This window comes from Metopolophium dirhodum, chromosome 1 (assembly GCF_019925205.1).
Source record: "Metopolophium dirhodum isolate CAU chromosome 1, ASM1992520v1, whole genome shotgun sequence".
In the NCBI taxonomy this organism is placed as follows: domain Eukaryota; kingdom Metazoa; phylum Arthropoda; class Insecta; order Hemiptera; family Aphididae; genus Metopolophium; species Metopolophium dirhodum.
The window spans coordinates 45,953,537-45,981,419 of NC_083560.1; the positions used below are offsets into that span (position 1 = coordinate 45,953,537).

Sequence of the window (27,883 nt, forward strand, 5' to 3'; positions counted from 1 at the left end):
CTAAAATATTGAACATTTAAAATGTCCGTAAACAGTTTGAAAACCGTTAAAATATTTTAAAAATGTTATCAATAATGGGAATTGATAAAATAAACTTAGTGTACATTTCATGTATCTTTTTTTTCCTGGAAAAAACCACTACATGGAGGCCGTACTGCTGTGGCATTGCTTAGCCGCCATGTAGCATCGTTTATTTAATACACATTTTTACACATGTGTTTCGGCTCACATGGGGAAGTGGCATAACTTCCTTAGGGATCGCTAGTAGGTATCCACATAACCCAATCCCATGATGCCTTACAATTCTTTACATTGCCTTAGCCAAACGGGGATGGCCGAGAAATGCCCCGGGCGATCCCCTCACATTTTAGCAATTTTGTTTTGCAGTTTCAAACTGTGTTCGACGTCTTCCCTAACCGGCCTGTGCCCGACGTCCTAGACATCTCGTTCAGAGGATCCTCTTCACGAACCGGTCTGGGCTAGCCCTCCTAGACTTCCGTTCTGCGCCATGACTCGGCGGCACACCAGAACATTTCATGTATCTACAGATATTTGTTATAGAGTTACACCAAAAACCAAAATCAGTTTTGTCATTCACTTTCTCATCGAACAAGATTCTGTTGAAGATAATTGAAGCAATTGCCTAAAACGGTGATGACAGACACAAAATAAAAAATAAAAAAAACACATATCATTGTAAAATCAATACATTCACTGCTCTACACAGAATTTAAAAAAATATTTAATACTAACATTCATGATAACTTTATTTAGAACTTAAGTACAAAAAAAAGTAAAGGCAATAGTTATAGTGTTTTAGGATGTATGGTGTTTGACCTTTGCTGATTTTAATTGAATTAAAACTAGGTACCTATTGTTGTAAATGTATTCACAAATGGATTTTTACATAATAATTTATTATAAATAAAAAATAAATACTAGTGAATATCGTTGAAGTGAAAAACAAATATTAATATTAAGTGCAATGCTCAATTTATATATTATACAATGCAAAGTATGTATTCTACTATTCTAGGCAAAATAATTATGATTAATATAGTTGTAGTAAATAATTAATTGATTCGATCACCAAAATACTCCGTGCGCCGTTACACCACTACTCCCCGACTGACAAGTGTGGTATGTGTGTATAATATACACTGTATATGGTTTAGTGCTCAACAGGAATTGGACAGGTTCGCCGAGCAAAACCTGCGAGTACTAGTTATAGGGGTGTGGTGTGTAGGTGTGTACTTGTGTGGGTGTGTGCTTAAACACTATGTGAATAAATGTATAACAGTAAAGGTTTAGGCACAATATCAGCGTATAATTTCAGTTAATAATAATACACGGGCCGAACGAATATAATAATAATATGTAAATTAAAACTCACAAATATGACGGTGCTCGGCTGGCCAGCTTCTACCCTTCCTATAATATTTATAACAATAATAATAATAATAATAAACAACACACACTGGGCGTCGCTACAATATTTAAAAAACAATATATAAAATCCAGGCGATTAGCGCCTTACATAAAATAATATATAAAATTCAGGCGATTAGCGCCTTACAAAAAACAATATATAAATTACAGGCTATTCGCGCAGGTTAGTTACCCTGGCCCCGCCACTTACGATTTATAAATGGAAATTAATGTCAAATTAAGTAATATCATTTGTAATCATTTGTAACCACAAAAAATAAAATTTGTAACCCACCCACTTCGGCTAAAAACGAAGTTTCCATGTGGCGGGGCCACGGTGACGTCACTACAGCCCGCCGTTACAGAAGTTCGACTTGTAGGTACTTGAAACCTAGTGGAGATTATGTAATATAATTTGTAACTACCAAAAAAAAAATTTGTTCATCGATCCTTTTGACTAAATGGTGCATGTCAATTATTTTCAATTTTCATTAATAAGTACTCATCCATGTTCAATTGTTTACCCTGTTAATAATTTTTTTTGAAACTTTTTATTCTTTAAAACAAATGTATTATTTATTTATACCTTTATATTATATATAATATGTTTTTTACGTTATAATATTATGTAGCTAATATCTATACTCCATAGTATATAAAGTATACTACTAAATATAATAAAATGTTAAAAATATTTTTCACTTCGTCAAATTAAATATTGTGCAAAGTTCATAATCAATAATATCTCAAAAACAGTCTTACCTTTTTTTACATTTTTTAAATCTCTTAAAATATTCGTGTATTTGCGTTAGTTCAGTTCTTGAAATTATTATTTGTAACTATATAATATTATGTAGGTAGGCGCCTACCTATATCATATTATTAGTGGTTATTACGACATTATTATGTAGGTACGTTTACATATATTATTATTCATTACATTGCAACACATATAATATGTTATTAATTGAACGTTTATTTAATATATAGAAATACTTACATTATTTGATAGCTATCCTTAATGTTTTCTTAAAATTTATAATGGAAAAAATAAATTAATCGAACATTCAAAAATTATAAAAAAAACTACTATACTTCTACATGTACGTGGTGAATATAATATCATATACATTATACATATATCAAAGGTGGGCAAGGGGACATGGTAAAATTGGTTTTTCTATTATAACTCAGGAGGGAGTCGCATACAAATTCCAAAAATGGTCATACAAATTCATACAAATAGCGTTTAATTGTTTCGCATTGGAAAAAGTAGAAAATTCCGATGAAAGGGGGCGGGGGACACGGGAAAATTGGTTTATCTATTATAACTCGGGAGGGGGTCGCATACAAATTCATACAAATGGCGTTCTTGAATCTTGCCGTATAAAATGTATGAATACTTAATTATTTATATTAGAGAGCCCCCGTTCTGTATTTCCGATATTGCTCGAATACTGGTGTCATACACCAAAAATGGTCATACAAATTCATACAAATGACGTACAAAATATTTGGATAGAAATTTACGAGATTTTTTTTGGATGGGGGGGTTGGGGACACGTACGTTGTTATGGCGGTTATTCTGTCGTGAAATGCCCTAATATTGTATAAAATGCATACTCCTTGGTAAAAATTTAAATGAAGGCACTTTTACCAAGTCAATTTTACCCATCAATTTTTCTTCAGAAAATTGTTCTTTTTATGTATTTATAGTTGGATCCAATTAGTGTGTTATCTAATAATTCTGTTTAGTCCTATAACAGTGTTGTTTCACCGCTGTTATTAAGTTAGTTATATTAAGAAACAAATCTGAATGTAATATATCTTTGGTGTAATTTAAATTTGCATTATTATATTGTTTGCGTAAGCAAATATTTGTGACATTAGAAAATATTATTATGTATATAAATAGTAAACTAATAATATTACAAAAAATATCCTTTATACATTATTGCAATGGTCCAATTAATCAAATTGTAATTATACTAAAATAATTAAAATAAAGATTAGAGCAGTATTTAAAATACAAAATTTTAAATAATAAATGATGTCATCAAATAATTGTATTGAACTAATTTTGTGTTAATTAGATTTACAATTAAAGATAAATTGACTGTTCAGACAAATAAATAGATATTACCTATTTTAAATAAGTTACTGTTCAAAATATAATTTAACTCAAAATTAGAAATTTTACAAAAACTGAAAAAATAATAATTAATTTACAATTTTTTAGCTCAGGCACTACCTACATTTTACCTGCCATATTAGTAACATACATTACATTACACTATTGGACTTCATAGTATGCAAATTAATATGGACCTAAATAATATTTGCACATTTTTTTTTAATTCCCATATGTACATTGTACATACATATTTTTATTTTAAATTATAACTTTATTCTGTAATCTAACACTCTTATGGACTACGCGGTGTCCCCCCCCCCCCCCCACCTCATAGAGTAGTTTTTTTACTCTGGAAGATAATGGTGTTGTATACGCTTATTAGGTACTTTCAATGTAATAAATTATAACATTTATTATTTACATACACAATTAAAATATAAGCACATTATTAACACTGGTTAGTACTGTACTATACAATGACCGCATCATGCGATGACTGCCAAAGAACCTCTTTCTGTCTTTTCTCATCTCTTATATAACATAGCTTAACATAGTTTTCTATGTTGACACATGATTATTATTGGCCTAATAATAATAACTGACTTAGGACTTAAACTTTATAATCTTTGTTATATTATCTTACATAAATATTTTCTTAACCTAGTATTGAATTCTAATTATTTTTATGTTTTGTAGCAAGTAACATATGCCACCACCTAAAGTTAATCTATAGGTATACAGTGGCCAGCTAAATGTTGGTACAATAATAATAATAATTAAAGTGTCTAATAAAGCACTAGCTTATGCTTGACTAGCACCCATAGATTGACTCTTGCTTCAGCCTCAGCTATCCTCTCGACCTGTTCTTTGAAGCGTCAATGATTTCAATGTACTGAGTCTGAGTGGCACATTGGGAGGCAGACTGTAGTCTGAATCAATCATTCTCGTGAGATAAAACATTGGTCAAGCGACACAGCAAATCTTGAATGACCCCGGGGTGATCTTTTTGTTACCAACAAAAGCCTTTACTGCTGTCGGATGCAGATCAAAATTTGCATACTCCAGTGTCCTATGGTGACATTTCACGACTTAACAACCATTATATATGCCCCAGTATATGATATAACTAGTGCTCAATACAACAATGGCAACTCAATTTTTCAATCACCTGAACAAAAAAATACAAACACTCAATAATTGAAACTGTACTGATGTTTAGAGGCAATATTCTAATCATGGCTCTGGCTGCTTTCATCAAATATTTAAAAGAAAACAAAAAAAAATATTTCGTAATAAGTTTGAAAATCAATGTTTGAATAAACATTTTTAGAAAAGTAATAAAATAATGCTTATATATTATTTATTATTTTGTACTAATACATATTATATGAAATTATTGCCTAAAATAAATTCTTTCTGTTTTAAGTATACAAATTTGAAAGTCTCAGGTTAACTACTAGGTATACCATTTTGTTACAAAACTTAAAATATACATATACAAAATATAATAAAAAATAAATAAATAAAAATGACGAAAAAAAATAATTTAAAAGTAAAATGCAAAAAAAAACAATAGCTTAACTAAAATAACGTACAGCCAATTTATTTAGGAATGGCAAATCTTTATTTGTTAACACAGGCTCTATAGGAAGTTTAGAATAAATAAATAAATAACTATTTTTTGTCAACAAAATGACTAAAAATAAATTAACACTAAATATACGCTCGATAAAAAATGTTAAGTAGTGTTCACTAAATTTAAGTTTTAATTGATCGATAAAGTTTTGATTATAAAAAAATATATAAAATTAACTCAGCATCATAATGAAATTTCTGAGGATTTTTATACGCTTAACAGGTGAATTAAAACAAAAAATATAAAAACCTATTTTTCCGTGGAATCATCAATCCTGAATAAAATTAGAACATTGACTGTTTTCATTAACATCCATATTAAAGAAAATACCAAAATATCATCATTAATCTCTAGGAAACAATCAATAACTGTATATAGTAACAATGATTTCAGCGGCATTTGATGCAATGAAAACAACAATAGCCGGGAAACCTTATATTGATTTATTGATTTGGTGTAAGCATTCTATAACTTTCAAATACATATCTGAATGTACTTAAGCACAATTTTCTTTCCGGTATTTTTTCATTTATTATGTAGATCATCCACTTTATGTATGATATAAGTAGTCTATATTCACAAAGAACAAAGCATTGGCATGCATACAAAACCACCATTAAGAAATAAGAATTAAAAATAAGTGATGTATCGAAAGTCGCTTGTGTTTTATCCATTATACTAACGTATTAAAAAATAAATAGTACAGAGTTTCATTACTGGAATAAATTGATCTATTATCATACCATAATATTATCCGTATTTAGAAAAAAACATTTAATGATGTCATTAAATATTTCAATTTAAAGATATTATTATTTCTATTAAAGTACTGGTAATACTAATATAGGAACTTACTATAATACAGGTAGGTTTAATCAATTTATTACGAAAACATTGCATTTGACAATGTCATTGTGTGTATATAATAATATATTTAAAAGGTTTCAAGTTCCCGCAAACAATATTTTTAATATCTGTTGAACAAATTAAATTTGAAATTATGGATGTTTTTCAATGTACTATCATTTTATTCCAATTTTGATTACATTTTTTTTTATCAAATCTCTTTTGAAATATAATTGCAATTACATGTTTTATTGTATGAATAATGTTATGAACTTGAAACTTCATTGAATCCTCAACGGCTCATAACTACGTAACTATGTACCCGTTTGATGAATTATTATTTTGATGGCAATTATTCCAGATAAAATGTTTTGTTATTTTTAATGATTTCCTTTCTCAGTTATAATTATTTTGTTTTTTGACTTTTATCGTACTATATATTATTGTTTATTTACTTATAACATTTATAAATTAATTAACTCCAAAAAAAAAAACAATATTTAATAAATACTGTTAATTAAAATGTATTTATTAACTATCTATTTACAGTTTTTAACTATTTTGAAACCCGCCAATGTAGAATGTATTCTAAACTCTTACTAATTAATCTGCATTGTAAAACGTGAATTCATGGACCCCAGGGCCACTCCTAAACTAACATAAATATATAATTAAAAATTAACATTATAGAAACCTTTCTAAAGGTTAGTTATTTCAATCTAACGATTATTAAGTGAACAATTACCTATAATTATATTATAGTTATTTATTATTTTCATTACGGAAATGTTAGAACGTGAAATCAAATTTAAACAACTATAAATGATTAACGGACATTTTTTTTCTGTTGCCCACTATTTTTTTTAACATTGTTATTGATATGTACATATTTTTTCAGAACTGTTAATTCATGAACCTAGTTCATCCACCATAAACTCAGCATCCATAGTATTATCATATGTATTAAATAGATTCAAATTAATTAGCCATTGTATTATTAATTATTTGTTAGTATTTTCAAAATGCTATTATATGTATAACTCATATTATACTCGGATAACCTACAATAATACCCAAGTCAAAACGATATTCCATTCCCCATCATAAACAATAATAATATCTTGTAGTGAAATAAAAATCATTTACACATATACCCCAACTATATTTTTTATAATATTAACAATTTAATATACTATCAGATCAGCATCCACCACGAAGACCGCTATTTTTCTCTTGATCTTATTCAAGTTATTTATATTACATTCAACACACTCCCCTTATAACCTATATCCCCCTCCCCCTTTTTATTTGATTTTTATTCTACCACAGATTTACATAATATATTTTAAATGATCAAAAATGAATACTACGAAAAATAGTTGAACTGAAAACAAATATTTTTATTTAGTTAGATGCTCGATTTATTTAATATACAATGAAAGGCGTATTCTAGATACAATATTTTATGATATTATTTCTATTAAAGTACTAATTATACTAATATAGTAACTTACTAGAATGCAGGTGGGTTAATTAAATCAATTTATTACAAAAACATTGCATAGGACAATGTCATTGTTTGTATGTAATAATATATTTAAAAAGTTTCAAGTTTTCACGAACAATATTTTTAATATCTGTTGACCAAATTAAATTTGAAATTATGGATGTTTTTCAATGTACTGCCATTCTATGTATTACCATTCAAAACTATTAAAATAAATTGAAATATATTTATCACCCATCGGTTGGCCTTGTCTAAGTTATACAATTCAACATAAATTAATATACGTCTCAAAGCATACAACACCAACGACGTATTATAATTGTTGTGGTTGTAATTTATACTGCCAACACCGAAAATCAAAAAGCCTTTGTTAAAATTATTTAGTATAGATCTCAAACTCATAATAACATTTATTTACAATTTAAGTACAAAAAACAAAGAAATGGTAACTAGTGTTATAGGACCTTTACTGATTTTTACTGACTTTAAACTACCTATTATTTTAAATGTATTTACAAATGGATTTACATTTTTAAAATTATTAAAAAACGAATACTACAAAATATCGTTGGAGTTAAAAACAATTATTATTATTATGTTCAATGCTCAATTTATATATTAGGTACACAATGCAAGGTGTATTCTAGGTAAAGTACTTATAAATAACATAGTTGTGGTAAATAATAAATTGATAGATGCATTTATAATAACATTATAATTTCATTTTTAATATTAACACATTCCACAATAACAATAAGAATATATGGTCAAGTGTGTACGTATATAATATGTATCAATTGTCATTTGAAAAACGTATCATAGTGAAGGACTGCCTATATTACTAAGTATATCTTATGATACTATTGCTACTATAGTAATTGACTTTACTAATAGTAATATAGATAGGTTGAATAAATCTATTACGAAAACTTTGCAATTTGACAATGTCATTGTGTGTATAAAATATAATAAAAGGTACCTTTATTTTAAAAGTTTTAAGTTCCAAGAGGCAAGAATAATATTATTAAACTAACTAATATGAGGGAACTCAGGGTAAGTTGACGTGTTGCATATAAACAGTGTTAGGAACAGATAACAAAAAAATCATCTGGATAAAGATAAAGATAACAACACTAAATTTTATCTAAGATACAGATAAAAGATACACAAATCAAATTCATCTAACAAAAAGATAAAAGATAAAAATATTTTATTTTTTTTTTTTTTATTTTAGTTTTTTTTAACAGATAATTTTAGAAATTAAAATTGAAACAACTAATTAAAAAAAATGTATATACCGTCATGTAATTACACAAAATAATACACACACAAGAGAACTCATGGCTAACAGCCGTTCTTGCCGGGCGGGTGATGGGGTCACCGGCCACTTTTCGTGTCACGTACTATTATTAATTAACAATATTGAAAAGATATTTACGAGTATTGTGTATTTGTGTATACGAAATAATGTTTTTATTATAATACGTCATGTGCAATTAAAATTGGTTTAGAGATTGTTTATAGTCCATAGATTTTAGATTTATAATATAAAACATAAAACCCGAAGTACATAAATAGCATCTCATGTATTGCTCATCACACTTATTGTCATTAATTTCAGACGCATTGCAAATACGGAAAGAATAGACGGCTGGTTTGTCTTTATTTCTCAATGAATAATATTATATTCTATGGAATTTTGTTTGGGACGGCGGTGGTTATAACTTGCCATCTGTTCTATTAATCGTATTTTAATTATAGTTTAAAAATTTTAATAAAATTCGACATATTTGTTGCGACAGTAATATACTAATATAGACTAATTACATAAATTAATTAGTACCTATATTATATTATATATTATTAACCGAACACAGAATATTAATCACTAATAAGTAATAAGTACTAAATACTAATAATTTATAGTCTTTTCAGAATAACGTCATAAATTTTTAGCTCTGGATGTTATTTTACGTACAAGTTGTGCCTCAGATAATGAGAATAAAAATGAAACATTTTCGAACAGATCTAGCTAATTTTTACCAAAAAATTTACCTTGTAAATTTATCTAGAGAAGTTAAATTTGTATCTAAAATAAATACTTAGATAACTTATATTTATTTATCTAGATAAGATAAAAGATAAAAAAATAATTACCTGAATAATTTATCTAGATAAGTCCTAACACTGTGCATAAGACATATGATGTGTTGCTTACATTTGTATTTTTATAAGATACTAGCTGAATTACCAAAGTAGAAGTAACCAAAAATGTATATTTTGTAAGGACCTTGGTATATACTTCAGTGTCTGTTTGCGCAGGGTAGACGCTTGAAATACGCGCACGACACTTTTGGGGATTTCCACTTTACCGCCCGACACTATGGAGATTTTCACTTAACGTGGCAGTTGGACGGAAAAAGGTCGCTGTCCTGTCCGGGGACCTAAAGGGATGATGAAAAAACTTCCAACACCACTGACATACCCCACCATGCTGCAATTACGCCCTTTTTTTAAAATTATTCTCGATAAATACTTTTTCACTTAGTTAAAAAAAACTGATTGGTGGTGGGAGATGGGAGAAGGGTATGGATTAGTTTAGTCAACATAAATCTAGCAACCCCATAAATTTGACCCAAATTGCACCTATGGTAAAAAGTATTGCCCGAAACAAATAAATTTATGGACACGAGGCACTATGGAAGATAATTAATATTGATAAATAATTGTTTGCTCAATCAAATAGCATGAAAATGTAATACAATGTTAGGTTGTTATAACAGCAATTATAAAAAAACATCATAAATCCACAATATTGTTTTATGAGCCCTCGAAGTTGGAATTATCATAAACTCGCAAAAATGTGCTAATTAATTAGTAGTTAGAAATTCTAACCAACTATGGCAGTTAGTTCAAAAATATTGATCATGGGAACTTGAAACATTTTAAATATATTATTATATTTTATACACACAAGGACATTGTCAAATACAATGTTTTCGTAATATATTAATTCAACCTACTTGTATTACTATACCAGAAAAGTCAATTACTTTAAGAGCAATTCAATCATAAAATACACTTATAGGCTGACAGATAGCTTTCGCAAAGCATTGTTTTTAGTATTCAATTGATACATTTGTACGTATTACGTACCCACTTGCTTGTATATTTTATAATATTATTGTAATAGTGTGCAATAAAAATAAATATGAATTGAACATACAAATTATAATGTCATTATAAATGCACCTATCAATTTATTATTTACCATAACTATGTTATCCATAAGTTCTTTGCATTTTTATATTATTTTACACCTTGCATTGTATAATATAATATAAATAGAGCATTTCACTAATTTATAACAATATTTTGTCATTCACTTCGAGTTTAAAATGTATACATTTTTCAACTTTTATATATAAGGATTGAAAATTTAAAAGAAGTTTCCACGTAAATAGAATATATATATAAATCACTTAATTCACAATATAATATCATTATATATACTTCGCAATATCATAGGCTGACTGACCGTCTTCGTTTAGAATCGTTTATCTTATACAATGATATTATATCATTGAATTCAAATTTAACACCATTTATTACTGTGGCCCAACTTGCCCACCTTTTCTAAAATTGTTTTTTATAATATTTATTTAAAATAGTATCATAATATTAAGTTCGTCATAATGTATTTAATATTTAAACATATATTTAACTTATAGCATAATATTGATGTATTGTTTTTTAAATATTAATGAACTCAGAAATCTATTGATCTAGGTAATAGTATTTATGGTTATCTAATAGGGTATACTTTTAACAACATATATTCTGAATACATATAATACGAATAGATAAAAAAATCTTTGTATACTAGTAGAATATATATTTTTCCCTGCTAATAAATTTCAGGTTTGGAATGGTGAATCAATTGTATTTTATTCAAGGAAAAAAACTATTTTTATAGCTAAAAATAATGTGGTTTTTAATAAAAAAATTTGTTTTTGTCACAATTATAATCTATTTTAAAATTTTAAGAATAAAAATATTCAGAATATTTATTTTTTTCAAAAAATTAAAATGTTTTTTTCTAATACAGATAATATACTTGTATGGTTATATAATAATTTATTCCATTGAGGGTACTGTATACTATTTGTTTTTTTATACGTATGTCAGATGGATAAAACACAATCCGCTTTCTATATATCACCTTAATTTAGGTAATTTTAATGTTTTTAAATACTTTAAAGTGGATGGTCTAAATAATAAATGAACAAATTCCGAAAAGAAGATCTTGCTTAAGTACCTTAATTAGAGACATGTATTTAGAAGTTATAGAATGCTTACACCAAGTCAATAGATCAATATATGGTTTCCCAGCCATTGTGGTTTTCATTGCATCAAATGTCGCTGAAATCATTGTAATTATATACGGATATTTATTGTTTCCTAGAGATTATATTAATGATTCTTATTTGGTTGTTTCTTTCATATGGACAACCATATTGACGAGAACAGTCAATGTTCGTCAGTGTTTTCTATCGTACAAAGGCGACATTATTTTCACCGGGGGCCCATTTCCAATTTTGCGCTGCCAAGTTCACGCCAGCAGCACAATGTTTGTTGGAACATGTTTTTTGTGCTAATTAATTTTTATAAAATAAAAATTTTTTTTTAAAGAACTGAGTATAAAATCAAAAGTTAAATGGAAGTAAAATATTTAAATAACTCTGTGAATATATATTAAAAAATGCAATTTAAGAAAAAAATTTAAATAACTTTTTACTTATAAAATAAAAAAATTAAATAAAGAAAAATTTTTAAATAACTCTTCGAGTATAAAAACAAAAATTAAATTAAATTTAAATATTTAAATAACTCTGTGTATATTATAAAAAATGTAATAATAGGAAAATATTTAAATATTTTTTTTTAAATACAAAACAAAAAAATTAAATAAAAAAATACTTTAAACTTAAAACATCTCAATTATTCAGATTCCCAGTAGGTTTATTCGGTAAACTTGTGCTACTGCATGCATAAGGAAAAACATACTAGTTATTATGGATAATCATTGCAATGTACATTTCTCCAAATCAAAAAATGGATGACATCATTCATATTATGAAAAGATCTTTTTATTTTAATTAACATTGTTTTATATATATTATTAAAAAGTTTTGTTAGTATTTTATTCTTTTTTATTAACAAAAAAATAAAATATTTAATATAATATGTCAATATTATTTGAAAATATAGTGACATAAAAATAATAATTGTTTTATTATAAAGTAAAAATGATAAATATTTCACTTTTATTTAATTTTTTATTATGTACTCAAGAAGTTATTTAAATAATTTCTTAATAGAATAAATGAATAAAAAAAACACAATAATTGCCAAAGCTTATAAAGCTATTAAGCACGAAAGTACATTTGATGTATTCTTGTCCGAATAACTTATGGCCACCAACAATAAATAAATTCTAATTAGTAATTTCTACTAATTATTTCTCTTATAACCCATAGAAACCATTTATAAACAACAATTTCCATTGTAAATCTCAAAATCCCTGTCTGAGCACCTACCCGGGTTGGGATTAATGGGTCCAATTGTGAGTCCAAACCATTCAAGGACCCACTTAAGCACACACAACAAATTTCATTCAAATCGGTCCAGCCGTTTAGGAGGAGTTCAGTGACATACACCCAAACAGTAGAATTATATATAATATAAAGATCAATAAAAATGTCGTGCCACAGTGTTTGTTATTGAATCCCTCCGAAACAGCTTGACCGAAACCAAATAATGTTCTAATTATTAATAGGTAGTTGTATAAATATCTAATGAAATGGATCAAGTACGATAGAGAAATTCGGAATAAATCAGACTTAATGGAATACTTTCGTTTATTATATATATTATTTATTATTTATTATTTATATTAATATCAGATAATCGTATAGCAAATACAGAAAAAATGCAATATTTTTAAATGGTTCTTTTAAAATTGATATCGATAAATAATTGTTCACATACTCAAAAAACGTTAAAAGTAATACAATAATCCTCATAGGTTGTTATTACATCAATTTAAAAAAATTACATAATCCATAATATTTTTTATGAGCATCTGACGTTCAAATTTTGACATAATCACGATAATTAGCCAATTAATTAGTCGTTAGAACTTTTAACCAACTAGTCAATTAGTTAATTAGTACCTATAAAATATTGTTCATGGAAACTTGAAACTTATTAAATATATTATTATATTTTATACACACAATGACATTGTCGAATATAACATTTTCGCAATAGATAAATTCAACCTATTTGTATTACTATCAGTAAACTTTATAGCAATTCAAACATAAAATACACTTATTAATATAGACTGACGGACAGCTTTCGCAAAGCAATGTTTTTATTATACAAGTGATACAAATAGGTATACGTATAGTAAACACTTTCCAAAACATTCGAAATGTTATTGTGTCGGTGTTCAATAAAAACAAATATTAATTTAACATACACAATTATAATAATAAATGTACTTATCAAGTATTTACTACAATTTTTATGTTATTAATAAGTACTTTACTTAGAATACTCCTTACATTTTATAATAATATATATCTTGAAACATTCACTATTAATAATAATATTTGTTTTTCACTTCAACGATTTTTCCAAGTATTTATTTTAAAATATAATGCGAATCCATTTTTAAATAAATTTAAAACATTAGTTAGTTTTAATTCAGTAAAAATCCACAAAGGCCACACACCATAAATCCTAAAACACTAGTTATAACCATCAGTATTTTTGTAATAAAGTTGAAAAATATTATTATGAGTGTGAGATTAGTATTAAATAATTTTAACAAAGGTTTTTTGATTTTTGGTGGTGGTAGTATAAATTACAACCACAGCAATTATAAGACGTCGGTGGTGTTTTATGTTTTGCGATGTATATTAATTTATGTTGGTTTGTATCACTTTTACAAGGCCAACCTATGGGTAATAACTATATTTAAATTTATTTTATTAGTTTCGAATGGTAATACATAAATGATAGGCACATTGAAAATATCCATAATTTTTAATTTAATTTGGTCGACAGATTTGTATTTCATACAACATTCAGTCAAATGAAACAATAGTAGTATATTATATCATAAATTCATAACCTATAAGCTCTTATGACAATAATATTATACTCTTTATAAATTCTTAAAGTATAATTATACGAATATTACTTGATACACGAATAAATAAATGAATAGTTCAGTGATATAATATAAATACATACCTGTTATATAATATGATGTAATAATCGTGTAATTTGTTTTTAATTTTTATTTTACAGACCATAAAAGCTCATCCGGAAATTTATGAATTAACGTCTTTAATATGTCTCTGCTGTTATGAAATAACTTTTATGGGAACATTCTTCCTTTATATTTGGCGCATATTTTTCGATTATCCACTATCCATGGTATTGACTGAACTTGAATCAATTCACGAAAAATTGATACGTCTGAATGTAAAACTGCTGATGAAAATAACATATATGAATTGGATTCCTATAGTTATAATGATTGTAAATGTGATGGCAGGGATTATAGCTACAACTATATGGATAATAATGCATACACATTTATTTGAAATAAAAGAAATGGTAATTATTCATATTTAAAGATATTTTATAAGTTCATAAATATTCAGTTTATTAATGAATACTTTTATTTTATATTTGAAACACATATTCGAATAAATAAGTATTGGAATATGCCGAATACGTATTTGAATATATTTAAAACAAATATGTTGTGAATATATTTAAAAAAATGAAGATACTTGTTTTAACTATTTTTTAAACCTAATTATAGTGCCAAATACTTAATAGAAAATATGAATTTTTTTAAAGTTTCATTATAAGTATTTTTTATGAATAAGAAAATAGAAAAAAAATATTCAGAAACCGCATTCGAATAAAAAAAAAATTGTTTTTTCTACAACACAGACAATTTCCTTGTATAGTAATAGATCAATTTATTCCATTGAGGAAACTTTATACTTTTTATTTTGTAATACATTTGTATAATGGTCAATGGACGAGTGGCTTTCTATTTATCACTTATTTTTAGGTCATGATAATGGTTTTAAATACTTGCCAATGCTTTGTTCTTTTTGAATATATACTACTAATATCATACATAAAGTGGATGGTCTACATGATAAACGAACAAATTCCGGAAAGAAGATCTTGTTTAAGTACCTACAGAGACATGTATTTGGAAGTTATAGAATGCTTACATCAAGTCAATAGATCAATATATGGTGTGCCGGCCATTGTTGTTTTTATTGCAGCAAATGTTGCTGAAAATATTCTTTGCGTATACAATAATATATTATTCCCTAGAGACTATGAAAATGATACTTTTTCGGTAGTTACTTTCATATGGATGTTGACGAGAACAGTCAATGTTCTAATTTTATTCATGATTGGTGACGTTACAGAAAAAGAGGTATTTATATTATAATATTATATATTATTTGAATTTAATGTAGATTTAATTAGCTTTTTATAATTATTTTCTATCAACTATTAATACTTAATAACTTTTGTGAAAAAAAAAGATTAAATATTAAATTGCTCCATAGATACCAATAATAAAACTTTCGTAATAACATAGATATAGATATTGTATTATATTTTATAATGTATATTTTGTATTAAAATTATCAGTAAAAATAAATGATTATTTTTAATATGTATGAATTTAAAAATCAATGTTGTGTTTAGTAAATTATTCTGATTTTTGAGTTATTTCAAATTTAACTTTTGTATTATCAGGTAAATCGGATGAGTTTTGTCTTTCATCAACGTTCCTTAATAGAAAGAAACCCTAGAATTAAACGTCAGGTATATTATATTATATATAACTATTATAAATATTAACTACATGTGATTCATATTACATAAATGTTTGAATAGGAATAATTGTTTTTATTTTTATTTAGATCAAGTTTTTTTCACTACGCAGATTACACGAACACTACTATTTTGAGCTGTATGGAATGTTTCATATTAATATAAGACAACTATTTAGTTTATTAAACAAAGCAATTGGTTATTTAGTAATACAAATTTTGTTCAAATTGAATAAATAATAAATATATATATATATATAGTCAAATGGTATAAGAGCCGATTTATTTATCATAAAGCACTACCATTATAATATAAAGGTCACCTTAAATCTTAGCGATATTGCAAGTGTTAATTTGTGAAATAATTAATTAATAAATTTCCATTTCCTTTCATATTTTTTTGTTTTTTTTGAAAATTTTTTATTGCATATTTAGTGATATTTAAGGTTATATTATAGTGCATATAAATTATGCTAGTTCAAGTGCTAAAAACTCCCAACCTTGGACAACTTATTAGTTACGAATTTTGTGAATTAGTTAATAACTCATTTTATGAACTGGATATCCAGATATTGAAATTGGTTCAGACCAAGAACTTTGACGAACATTTTTTTTGTTGTATTCATAATTGCCAGAATAAGTTTCTTATCAAAGTACATTTTTGGAAAATCCACCGGAAAAGTATGAAATCTGGAAGTAAAAAATACAATAGCGGCGCCATCTGTTCAGAAGAAAAATAAACATATAAATAATATATTTTTGTTTATTGTAAGGTTGCTATTGGTTATGATTGTAATAGTTGTAGTTGTTAATTTTGAAGAATTGAAAAGAGTAATCAATCCTTGGCCGCTCCACAAATGGTGCCAAGAGGATGCGTTTATCTAGGAACAATATAGTTGAAGATGAAATTAATAACATGTCCGCTGTATGTTGAATTACGTAAAAACAAAAAACTTGATATAACTTTGATACTGTGGGGGGGGCTGACGTTCCCGATTGCTGAGACACACATAACATAATAATAATAACAATCAGTGTATTACATACCAGTCGGATATACTCATAGTTCATAGGTCTCAAAATAAGTCAAAATATTTTGAAAATGTTATGGTACATAAAAAATGCTAATATGAACATTCAGTCAAAATTGTATGTATCTACGGTCATTGGTTTTAAAGTTATACCAAAAACCAAAATCTATTTTGCGTAAAAATTCCCGCTTTTGAAAATTACTGGGAATTTTAAATGTTGACCTCCCTAATGCACCAACAATATTCACTTTTCCATCAAACAAGATACTGAAGTTGAAACTCGAAGCATTATTTCGACTGTTTATCATGTAAACAGACACAAAAAATAATATAAAATAAAAAAAAAACATACATTATTGTAAAACCAATACATTTATCGCTCCGCTCGGAATCTAAAAACATATAGGTAAAACAAACAATAGGTACCTACAAAAATAAATATTACATTTCCATGTAGGTACTAAAATATGTTGTAGATACATTAAACGGTAACGAACGATATACAAATTTAAGCATAAAACATTCTATTATTTAATTTCAATGATGTCTGCAACATTTTGTTATTTATAATGTTACCTAAACAAATGTCACAGTTCTCTATCAGGTTTTATTCAAACCGTTTATTGTTTAAATTAAATTAAATTAATAAGGGAACAAATTCAGAATTGACATGTATAGAAAAAAAAACTAAAATATTGAAAATTTAAAATGTCCGTAAACAGTTTGAAAACCGTTAAAATATTTTGAAAATGTTATCAATAATGGGAATTGATAAAATAAACATAGTGTACATTTCATATTGTATCTTTTTTTTCCTGGAAAAAACCACTACATGGGGGCCGTACTGCTGTGGCATTGCTTTGCAAATTCATACAAATGACGTACAAAATATTTGGATAGAAATTTACGAGATTTTTTTTGGATGGGGGGGTTGGGGACACGTACGTTGTTATGGCGGTTATTCTGTCGTGAAATGCCCTAATATTGTATAAAATGCATACTCCTTGGTAAAAATTTAAATGAAGGCACTTTTACCAAGTCAATTTTACCCATCAATTTTTCTTCAGAAAATTGTTCTTTTTATGTATTTATAGTTGGATCCAATTAGTGTGTTATCTAATAATTCTGTTTAGTCCTATAACAGTGTTGTTTCACCGCTGTTATTAAGTTAGTTATATTAAGAAACAAATCTGAATGTAATATATCTTTGGTGTAATTTAAATTTGCATTATTATATTGTTTGCGTAAACAAATATTTGTGACATTAGAAAATATTATTATGTATATAAATAGTAAACTAATAATATTTAATAAAAATATCCTTTATACATTATTGCAATGGTTCAATTAATCAAATTGTAATTATACTAAAATAATTAAAATAAAGATTAGAGCAGTATTTAAAATACAAAATTTTAAATAATAAATGATGTCATCAAATAATTGTAGGTATTGAACTAATTTTGTGTTAATTAGATTTACAATTAAAGATAAATTGACTGTTCAGACAAATAAATAGATATTACCTATTTTAAATAAGTTACTGTTCAAAATATAATTTAACTCAAAATTAGAAATTTTACAAAAACTGAAAAAATAATAATTAATTTACAATTTTTTAGCTCAGGCACTACCTACATTTTACCTGCCATATTAGTAACATACATTACATTACACTATTGGACTTCATAGTATACAAATTAATATGGACCTAAATAATATTTGCACATTTTTTTTTAATTCACATATGTACATACATATTTTTATTTTAAATTATAACTTTATTCTGTAATCTAACACTCTTATGGACTACGCGGTGTCCCCCCCCCCCCCCCCCACATCATAGAGTAGTTTTTTTACTCTGGAAGATAATGGTGTTGTATACGCTTATTAGGTACTTTCAATGTAATAAATTATAACATTTATTATTTACATACACAATTAAAATATAAGCACATTATTAACACTGGTTAGTACTGTACTATACAATGACCGCATCATGCGATGACTGCCAAAGAACCTCTTTCTGTCTTTTCTCATCTCTTATATAACATAGCTTAACATAGTTTTCTATGTTGACACATGATTATTATTGGCCTAATAATAATAACTGACTTAGGACTTAAACTTTATAATCTTTGTTATATTATCTTACATAAATATTTTCTTAACCTAGTATTGAATTCTAATTATTTTTATGTTTTGTAGCAAGTAACATATGCCACCACCTAAAGTTAATCTATAGGTATACAGTGGCCAGCTAAATGTTGGTACAATAATAATAATAATTAAAGTGTCTAATAAAGCACTAGCTTATGCTTGACTAGCACCCATAGATTGACTCTTGCTTCAGCCTCAGCTATCCTCTCGACCTGTTCTTTGAAGCGTCAATGATTTCAATGTACTGAGTCTGAGTGGCACATTGGGAGGCAGACTGTAGTCTGAATCAATCATTCTCGTGAGATAAAACATTGGTCAAGCGACACAGCAAATCTTGAATGACCCCGGGGTGATCTTTTTGTTGCCAACAAAAGCCTTTACTGCTGTCGGATGTAGATCAAAATTTGCATACTCCAGTGTCCTATGGTGACCCATTGACATTTCACGACTTAACAACCATTTATATGACCCGGTATATGATATAACTAGTGCTCAATACAACAATGGCAACTCAATTTTTCAATCACCTGAATAAAAAATATAAACACTCAATAATTTAAACTGTACTGATGTTTAGAGGCAATATTCTAATCATGGCTCTGGCTGCTTTCATCAAATATTTAAAAGAAAACAAAAAAAATATTATAAATAGGTACTAAAAATTCTTTATTAAACATGTATTAGTGCTTACAACTAATTATAATTTTCTGAATAATTAATGTTCATTTGATACTTATTCTAAAAACATTGAAGTTAATTTTGGTAATCAGTTTGAAAATCAATGTTTGAATAAACATTTTTAGAAAAGTAATAAAATAATGCTTATATATTATTTATTATTTTGTACTAATACATATTATATGAAATTATTGCCTAAAATAAATTCTTTCTGTTTTAAGTATACAAATTTGAAAGTCTCAGGTTAACTACTAGGTATACCATTTTGTTACAAAACTTAAAATATACATATACAAAATATAATAAAAAATAAATAAATAAAAATGACGAAAAAAAATAATTTAGTAAAATAAAATTTAAAAGTAAAATGCAAAAAAAAAACAATAGCTTAACTAAAATAACGTACAGCCAATTTATTTAGGAATGGCAAATCTTTATTTGTTAACACAGGCTCTATAGGAAGTTTAGAATAAATAAATAAATAACTATTTTTTGTCAACAAAATGACTAAAAATAAATTAACACTAAATATACGCTCGATAAAAAATGTTAAGTAGTGTTCACTAAATTTAAGTTTTAATTGATCGATAAAGTTTTGATTATAAAAAAATATATAAAATTAACTCAGCATCATAATGAAATTTCTGAGGATTTTTATACGCTTAACAGGTGAATTAAAACAGTCTTCAATGCTACGTTAGCATTTCATTTATGAGCATAACAGTCAGTCACATTTTCTTCATTCATAGATCGTTTCCATAAGTTTTGTTCTTATACATTTAAAAGTGATGGCACGTGTATGGTTTGAGGTTGCGTTTTCGTTGTATGGAATTTCAAAAGTTCAGCTACGGTGATGGCAACTTGAACAATTCCTTTTCCCTCCAGAATATCCACAGCACAACAAATGAGTTTCTAGAAAAAAATTAGCGCTGTAGTTAAAAAATTAATGCTTACAATATATAATTTTTTTTATACACCACATTGTTATTAAATATTGTCAGAATTAACATATGAATTAGCTACTTACTTCATTTACACCAATTTTACGGCATGCTTCCAAAAAATTATCAACGTTTCGTCTACACCGAGCCATTGTTAGTTTAGGCTATAGGTAATTAAATAAATTAGATCAATATAAACTATACTAGTTACATTTTAACATTTAATTTTATTAATATTTACCACAGCTGGTGATGGTACGTGAATGCTAGCTACAGATCTAGGTTTGACATGGTTTGCTAAGTAACAAAGCACAACTCCGTCATTAAGCGCCGGTGACAATTCACTTGGTAGAGACATTTTTAAGCGTGATTCAATAGTCTGAAATACAACAAATTAGTTTTTAATCTAAGGTCAAACAATTAAAGAAATAATACAAACACTAACATTACGTAGTTGTTTCACAAGTTCTGCCTCTTCTCTTGCTTTATCGTACTCCCGTTTCATTGTGAACTGAAGTTTATTTTTAGTAATTTGTGTATTATTCTTGGACCAAACATTTGGACTACTAGGATTTGTTGACATTGGTAATGATAAATTATTGACTGGAGTCGATACAATTTCAGGTGTACTTGGTTTAGTGTATGGACGGATATCCTGTTTATAAATTAGACAACAAAAAAAAAAAATCAAAAAGGAACATTTTAGTGACACTTTGACAGTTGACATAACCTTTTGATCATAATTATTGTCTGGATTTTGAACTTTTCCTTTATAAATAGATTCTTGGGCACGTTGTTGTTTAAGGAACTCTTTGTATTCTCTGTAAAATAATTAAGAAATTTTGTGAACAATAATAATATGAAACATTAAGAGAACCCTGCACCCCATACACTGTCTCCGTCTTATGAACGTGTAACATGGCAAATTGTACGCCCTGAATCCATTTAACTCTGTTATGGTTAATATTTGAGCGAATTGACCTATTATCAAAATTTAGAAGTAAGAATATTACCTAGTGAACCTTATAGCATTTATTATGAATACCACAGTCTTAGAATATTAAGTCTGGCAACTAATCCCCGGTTATGAAGCTCTTAATGTCGGGTCCCACTCTGGTGGCGCCATCTACCGGCCAAGTAGGTACCATAATATTATTATTTCGATGATTGATTGTCGATTTAAAAACTTAACTAAGACCATGGGTTTAACGATCCATTGAATATTATCGGCATTATTTTGCTCATAGTAATAATCTATGATCCTATTACTGTAAAATACCTCCAAAATATACATACCCACGTTGGCACATTGTCCTTTTAAAGGTCTAAAGACTAAGAGTACCTAAGTACTAAGTATTTATTTACTTTTGTTTGAATACATTTTCCTATTATATAGTATTCAATATTCATATTTATTAAAATGACACAAAATTGTTGTATATGTAATTGTTAAACTACCGGAGTACCTACATTTCGTGTAACACAAAATCGTTTGGAAAGTTGGAGCAGTTCATCGGAAATAAAAAAAAAAAAAATCTTTAAGCAATGATTATGAATGCTATAGATGTCCAACTGCAATACAAAATACATTATGCTAAATCTACTAGTGATCCTGGTGTTTATAACTAGAACTGGCTAACAGGTTATAAGATACGCCCCATAGTCAAATTTGGATACTAACACCAGGATCAATAGTAGATTTAGCGTAGCGTATTTTGTACAGCAGTTGGATATCTATAGCATTCATAATCATTGCTTATAGATTTTTTTTTTTTGATTTCGATATTAAAACAAGTTATGATTATTTTAAAACTGTAAATTGTTTGTGGATAAAATCTAAATAAAAAAAAGCCTATGAAGTTCACTAAATAATACTCTCACTTCTAAATTTGATAATGGGTCAATTCGCTATTAAATTAAAAATAACTGAGTTAGGATTATTTAGAACGTACTATTTGCTATGTTATGCATTTTTAAGAGGACGTTACAGTGACATTTGTTGTCTTAGTCTTGCAAGTGCATTATATAGCAAATTTTACCGTTCAGCAGATCATGTTTAGCTCTGTTAGTTTAAAAATTAGAGTGAATTGATCTTTTATAAAATTTAAAGCCAAGATTATTATCTAGGCAGTGACATAGGCTTTTTATTATGTTTTAATTTTAAAGCAAGTTATGAGTGTTTTAAAATTATAAATAGTTTGTAAATCTTAAAATACCCATCACTAGCTTTAAAATTAAAACATAATAAAAAAGCCTATGTTATTGCCTAGATGATAATCTTACCTTTAAATTTTATAAGAGGTCAATTCACTCTAATTTTTAAACTAACAAAGATAAACATGATCTTCTAAGTGTAAAATTTGCTATGTTACGCACTTGTAAGACAGTGACAATGTATGCAATTATAGTGTCTTCTTAACTGTATTACTTACCTATAGCTTTGTGTGTGATGTGTTGGCTTATCATTTACCTTGATACCATTATTATTGCTAGAGTATATTTTATTTGCATTTGTTGACATATTACCGTTGCTTTTACTGACATGTACAATTTCGGGACTACAAATAAAATTGTAAAACAAATTGTTAAAAATAATCACATTAAAATGTTAATATTATGTTACAATACCTTGCATTGTTATTGTATCTGTTTGTTTCCCTATGTTTTCTATCAGGTTTGTTCAAATATTCCATGCTTCCATTTGCACCCTAAAAATATAATTTAGTAATCAGTAACAATAGTTTATAAGCCAATATGTTAATACTGGGTAAATACACCTACTTCATCTGAAGAATGTACGAGACTAGTTGTTTCAGATAATGTCAAACTGTCCATGTTACTGTCTAAACTATGATTATTGCTCTTAAGAGGGTTGAACTTCCACGATGATCCTCGATTTCGGCCTTCTTTAATGCTTTTCAATTCCAACCATTTAAATATATGAATACGGCCCTTAATACAAACCTATAATATTAAAAAAAACTATAATTGTATTCAAAATATAACATATCATATTGTTAAACATTGTCAACTGATTATTAATATACACTCTTACAGCAGTTGGAGGTGATACTAATGGGTTATTGGCTACATCCAAACATTCCAAACATGACATTAATCGCAGTTCAACAGGTAAAGATGATATTCGGTTCAAACTGACATTCAATCTTGCTAATTTTATATATGTTAATTCTGTAAAAAAAATTCAAAATTTAATTTTTGAACTTTTTTAAGACGTATACAATATTTTGTTTTTATGTTTTAAATGTTTAAATTTTTATTTTGTTTTATTTTGCTGGCTGAATAATTGTAATCCAAATTCAAATTGTTACAAGTATATAATATAAAAATGTGTACACATTAATAAGTTTACTTAGTTTAAAATATATATTAATTAAATTTCAAAAATTATTTGTAATGGGGAATTTTTATTCAACTACAAAATGTTAGAAACTATTGTAATAATGTTTTACTTACCTAAAGGTAACTCAATAAGTAGATTATTTTGTGCGTTTAAACATTTTAATGAGGATAGTTGACCCAACTGTGGTGGTAAATTAATAAGCACATTACAGCTTACGTCTAACTCAATAAGAGTTTTGCAGAATCCAATTTCGGTGGGTAACTGTTTAAGTTTGTTATTGGACAATAATAGGATTTCAAGAGGTAACTGACACATAGCTGATGGTAGACATGTTAAACGGTTCCGACTATAAAAAAAGATTACATCTATATGAATACACATGTATTTTTATACGTATCAGGCGAAGATTCAGATAAGTCATAACTACCTATAAACAAATAAAACATATTTTAACTGCCTGGACAACATATTTATTTTACATTAGTATTATACCATTGATTATTCTATTAAATTATATTTATGATAGTTTTATGCTGCACTGATTATTGATATTATTTTCTATATGTAAACTTAAATGTTAGTCAAAGTAAATTGTACCGTAGTATCAAGGAATCAAGGACTTTTATACATCCATAAATAATAATTTTGGTATTATTATGTAAGATAGGTAACTAGTAAGTAATTACATTTTGGTAAAAACATGTTCTATAATTAAGAGAATAAAAATTTTAAAAATTGTAGTTACTCATATGTTGACTTAGTGAAAATTGTGTATTTTTATAAATAGATAGTTTAAGTATGTCAATATTATTAAATCAGAAAATAGTTAAAACAAAATAAATTATAAAGATTTTAAAATTAAATGACAATTTATTAATGCTCTTATTTACCATAGCAAAATTGGATGAATAAGCAGTGTCTTTTTTTACTTGTATTTTTAAAGAAAATATACAATTTAACTTTTAATAGAAATTAAACATTGTGAACAAAGTTTTTTTATACTTGGTATTTAATAATGTTAAGCTGCAGTCCTTGCTCTAGTTAATAGGTAGGGATTTTCAATAGATAGTTATGTAATGCATATTTAATTATAATTATAAATCTAGATAAGACTTCACTAAAAATGTTAAGATTTTACATTAATTAATAAATAATCTTTTAACCTCAAAATGTGAAAATACTAAAAATAATATATGCCCTTGTAAATTATTTTGAATATTCTAATTTAGGTTAAATTAAACGAACAAGAAAAATCATCCTGATTCCTATACATGGTTAATAAAATTATGAATGAAATATCACAATTAAAGTATAGCTAAAAAATGTGTTACAATTAAAGTACGATACAGTAGGTATTTGTGTACCAATTCAATTAGAATGGTTAAATTGTTTGTTAAATAAAACATTGGTACTTACATTTAAACATCTAAAATTGTAGTTTACAAACAAATTATGTCATTAAAATTATGCTTAGGTATACAATAATAATATGTACCTACTGCTTTAAAGTACTACTTAATGATTTGTATTCTGATTAATTCATAATTTAAATGAGTTATAAAAATGATGGCAGCTGTTATCAATAATAAAGAAAATAATAATTCGAAATATGTCTGTTTGTAAATTCAATAGCATTATTTGTTTATCAACTAATATAAGAAAGAAGTTGCAACGCACATAGGTACACAATAACAAAAAATAATTTATTTTCTAAACATTCTAAGTGTTAAAATCTATGACTCGTAAATAAAAAAAAATGACTAGGTACCTAGATAATAATACGTAATAATAACTATTGTCATAAATCAGAAGTTAACGTCAGAAAAATGTTTAGATACATAAATTTAATAACCACCAACCTGAGATCAAGATGCACCAATGATTGAAGTGATGTGACTGTATTTGGTATCGATCGTATAGCATTATGATACAGGTTTAGAGATTCTAATGACCAGAATTTGATTACTTCGGCTGGAAAGTGTGTGAAGCAATTCTTAGAGAGATCTGAAAACAAACGAGCGATATCACTATAATGGGCAATTATTTGAGGATTGGGAAAACGAATTCAAAGGCATTAAGGCGGTCGGTGACGGGTGTGAGCATATTATTTTTATAAGTATAAAACAGTATTATTATACTGGTTCTGTTTGCTCGTACCCGCGATGGTCGTGTCGGACAAATCGTATTTGTTTGTCACCGGGAATTCCTTTAGTTTGCGGCCGCCGAGTTTCAACTCGCCGCACAGGTGAGCGTCCTCCAACAGTTTCTCCAGCGACCTGGTCATCAGTCCGTTGTTGCGATGTGAATACAGCGTCGACGCGCAATCCATCGTGCTGTGTCTGCGAGCTGCGAACGACGATCGACGACGACGCACGCTGACGCATAGGTGAGTGAGCAGCGGTGGTTTGAAGAGGACTACGAGACCAGACACCGGTGACCCGTGCGATGGACGCGTCGTCCGACGTCGGAAATGTCAAACAAACCGAGCGCCATCGCCGGTCCGATCGTCGGACGCTAGCCGGAATGAATGCTAATCGCTCGACGACCTAGGTAGCTGCTGCCGGTGTAACAGTTGCAGGTATAAGGTAACTGGTAAGCGGGCGGGCGGACGGGCGACTTGTACGAGACGCTCGTGTGAAATACGAACGACACCGAACGGATAGGCAGACGACCGAGTCCGGGATAATATCGGAAAATTTGCGTTATCAACACACTCGTTGACCCCGGCCGAGAGTCATAATGTTATTATTATTGATGATGATTATGATGATGATGATGACAACGTATCGCCGGGTCGTCGTGTGGAAGCCGATGGGTGGGGCGGGTGGGTCGGCGACCGGAAAGGGAAATTTGTTTACGGGAGACCGCCGCGGCACAACGCAAACCGTCGTCGTGATAAGACCCGTGTGATAAGGTCAAGGAATAATGATAATAATATTCCATTATTGTTATTATTATCATCATTTTTATTATTTTAGTTCCACGGCCAAGGCACCGCGATAATTTAAAACGGCCAACCACGACTGTTGCGTCAAGTATACCTATGTTACGAACCCCTGTTTATAATTTATTAGTAATTAGCACAATAAGCACCTTTTTTGCAATGCCCGTCGACGCAATAACGAAATACCGAATGAGCGTTGCCGGCAGTCGTATTTTATATCACACACACGACTCATGTGAATTCGTATTCAATAAAAGTATTTA

General features: G+C 27.7%; 2 protein-coding genes across 2 annotated transcripts; one reads left to right on the forward strand and one right to left on the reverse strand.

Annotated features, from left to right (window-relative positions):
• Positions 1–8,589: 8,589 nt before the first annotated feature.
• Positions 8,590–16,742, forward strand: LOC132939514 (uncharacterized). Its single transcript, XM_061006719.1, has 5 exons — positions 8,590–8,604; positions 14,935–15,246; positions 15,716–16,096; positions 16,426–16,494; positions 16,593–16,742. The coding sequence occupies exons 1-5, from the start codon at positions 8,590–8,592 to the stop codon at positions 16,740–16,742; spliced, it is 927 nt and encodes a 308-aa protein (XP_060862702.1).
• Positions 16,743–20,340: 3,598 nt separating this feature from the next.
• LOC132936650 (leucine-rich repeat and calponin homology domain-containing protein) lies at positions 20,341–27,487 on the reverse strand. The gene is made up of 12 exons (XM_061003405.1): positions 26,834–27,487; positions 26,536–26,680; positions 24,790–25,022; positions 24,368–24,504; positions 24,094–24,276; positions 23,941–24,020; positions 23,745–23,870; positions 22,043–22,133; positions 21,758–21,967; positions 21,554–21,691; positions 21,399–21,476; positions 20,341–21,283 (listed from the first exon to the last, which is right to left on the reverse strand). The coding sequence occupies exons 1-12, from the start codon at positions 27,003–27,005 to the stop codon at positions 21,143–21,145; spliced, it is 1,734 nt and encodes a 577-aa protein (XP_060859388.1). The 5' UTR covers positions 27,006–27,487; the 3' UTR covers positions 20,341–21,142.
• Between the last annotated feature and the right edge of the window lie 396 nt (positions 27,488–27,883).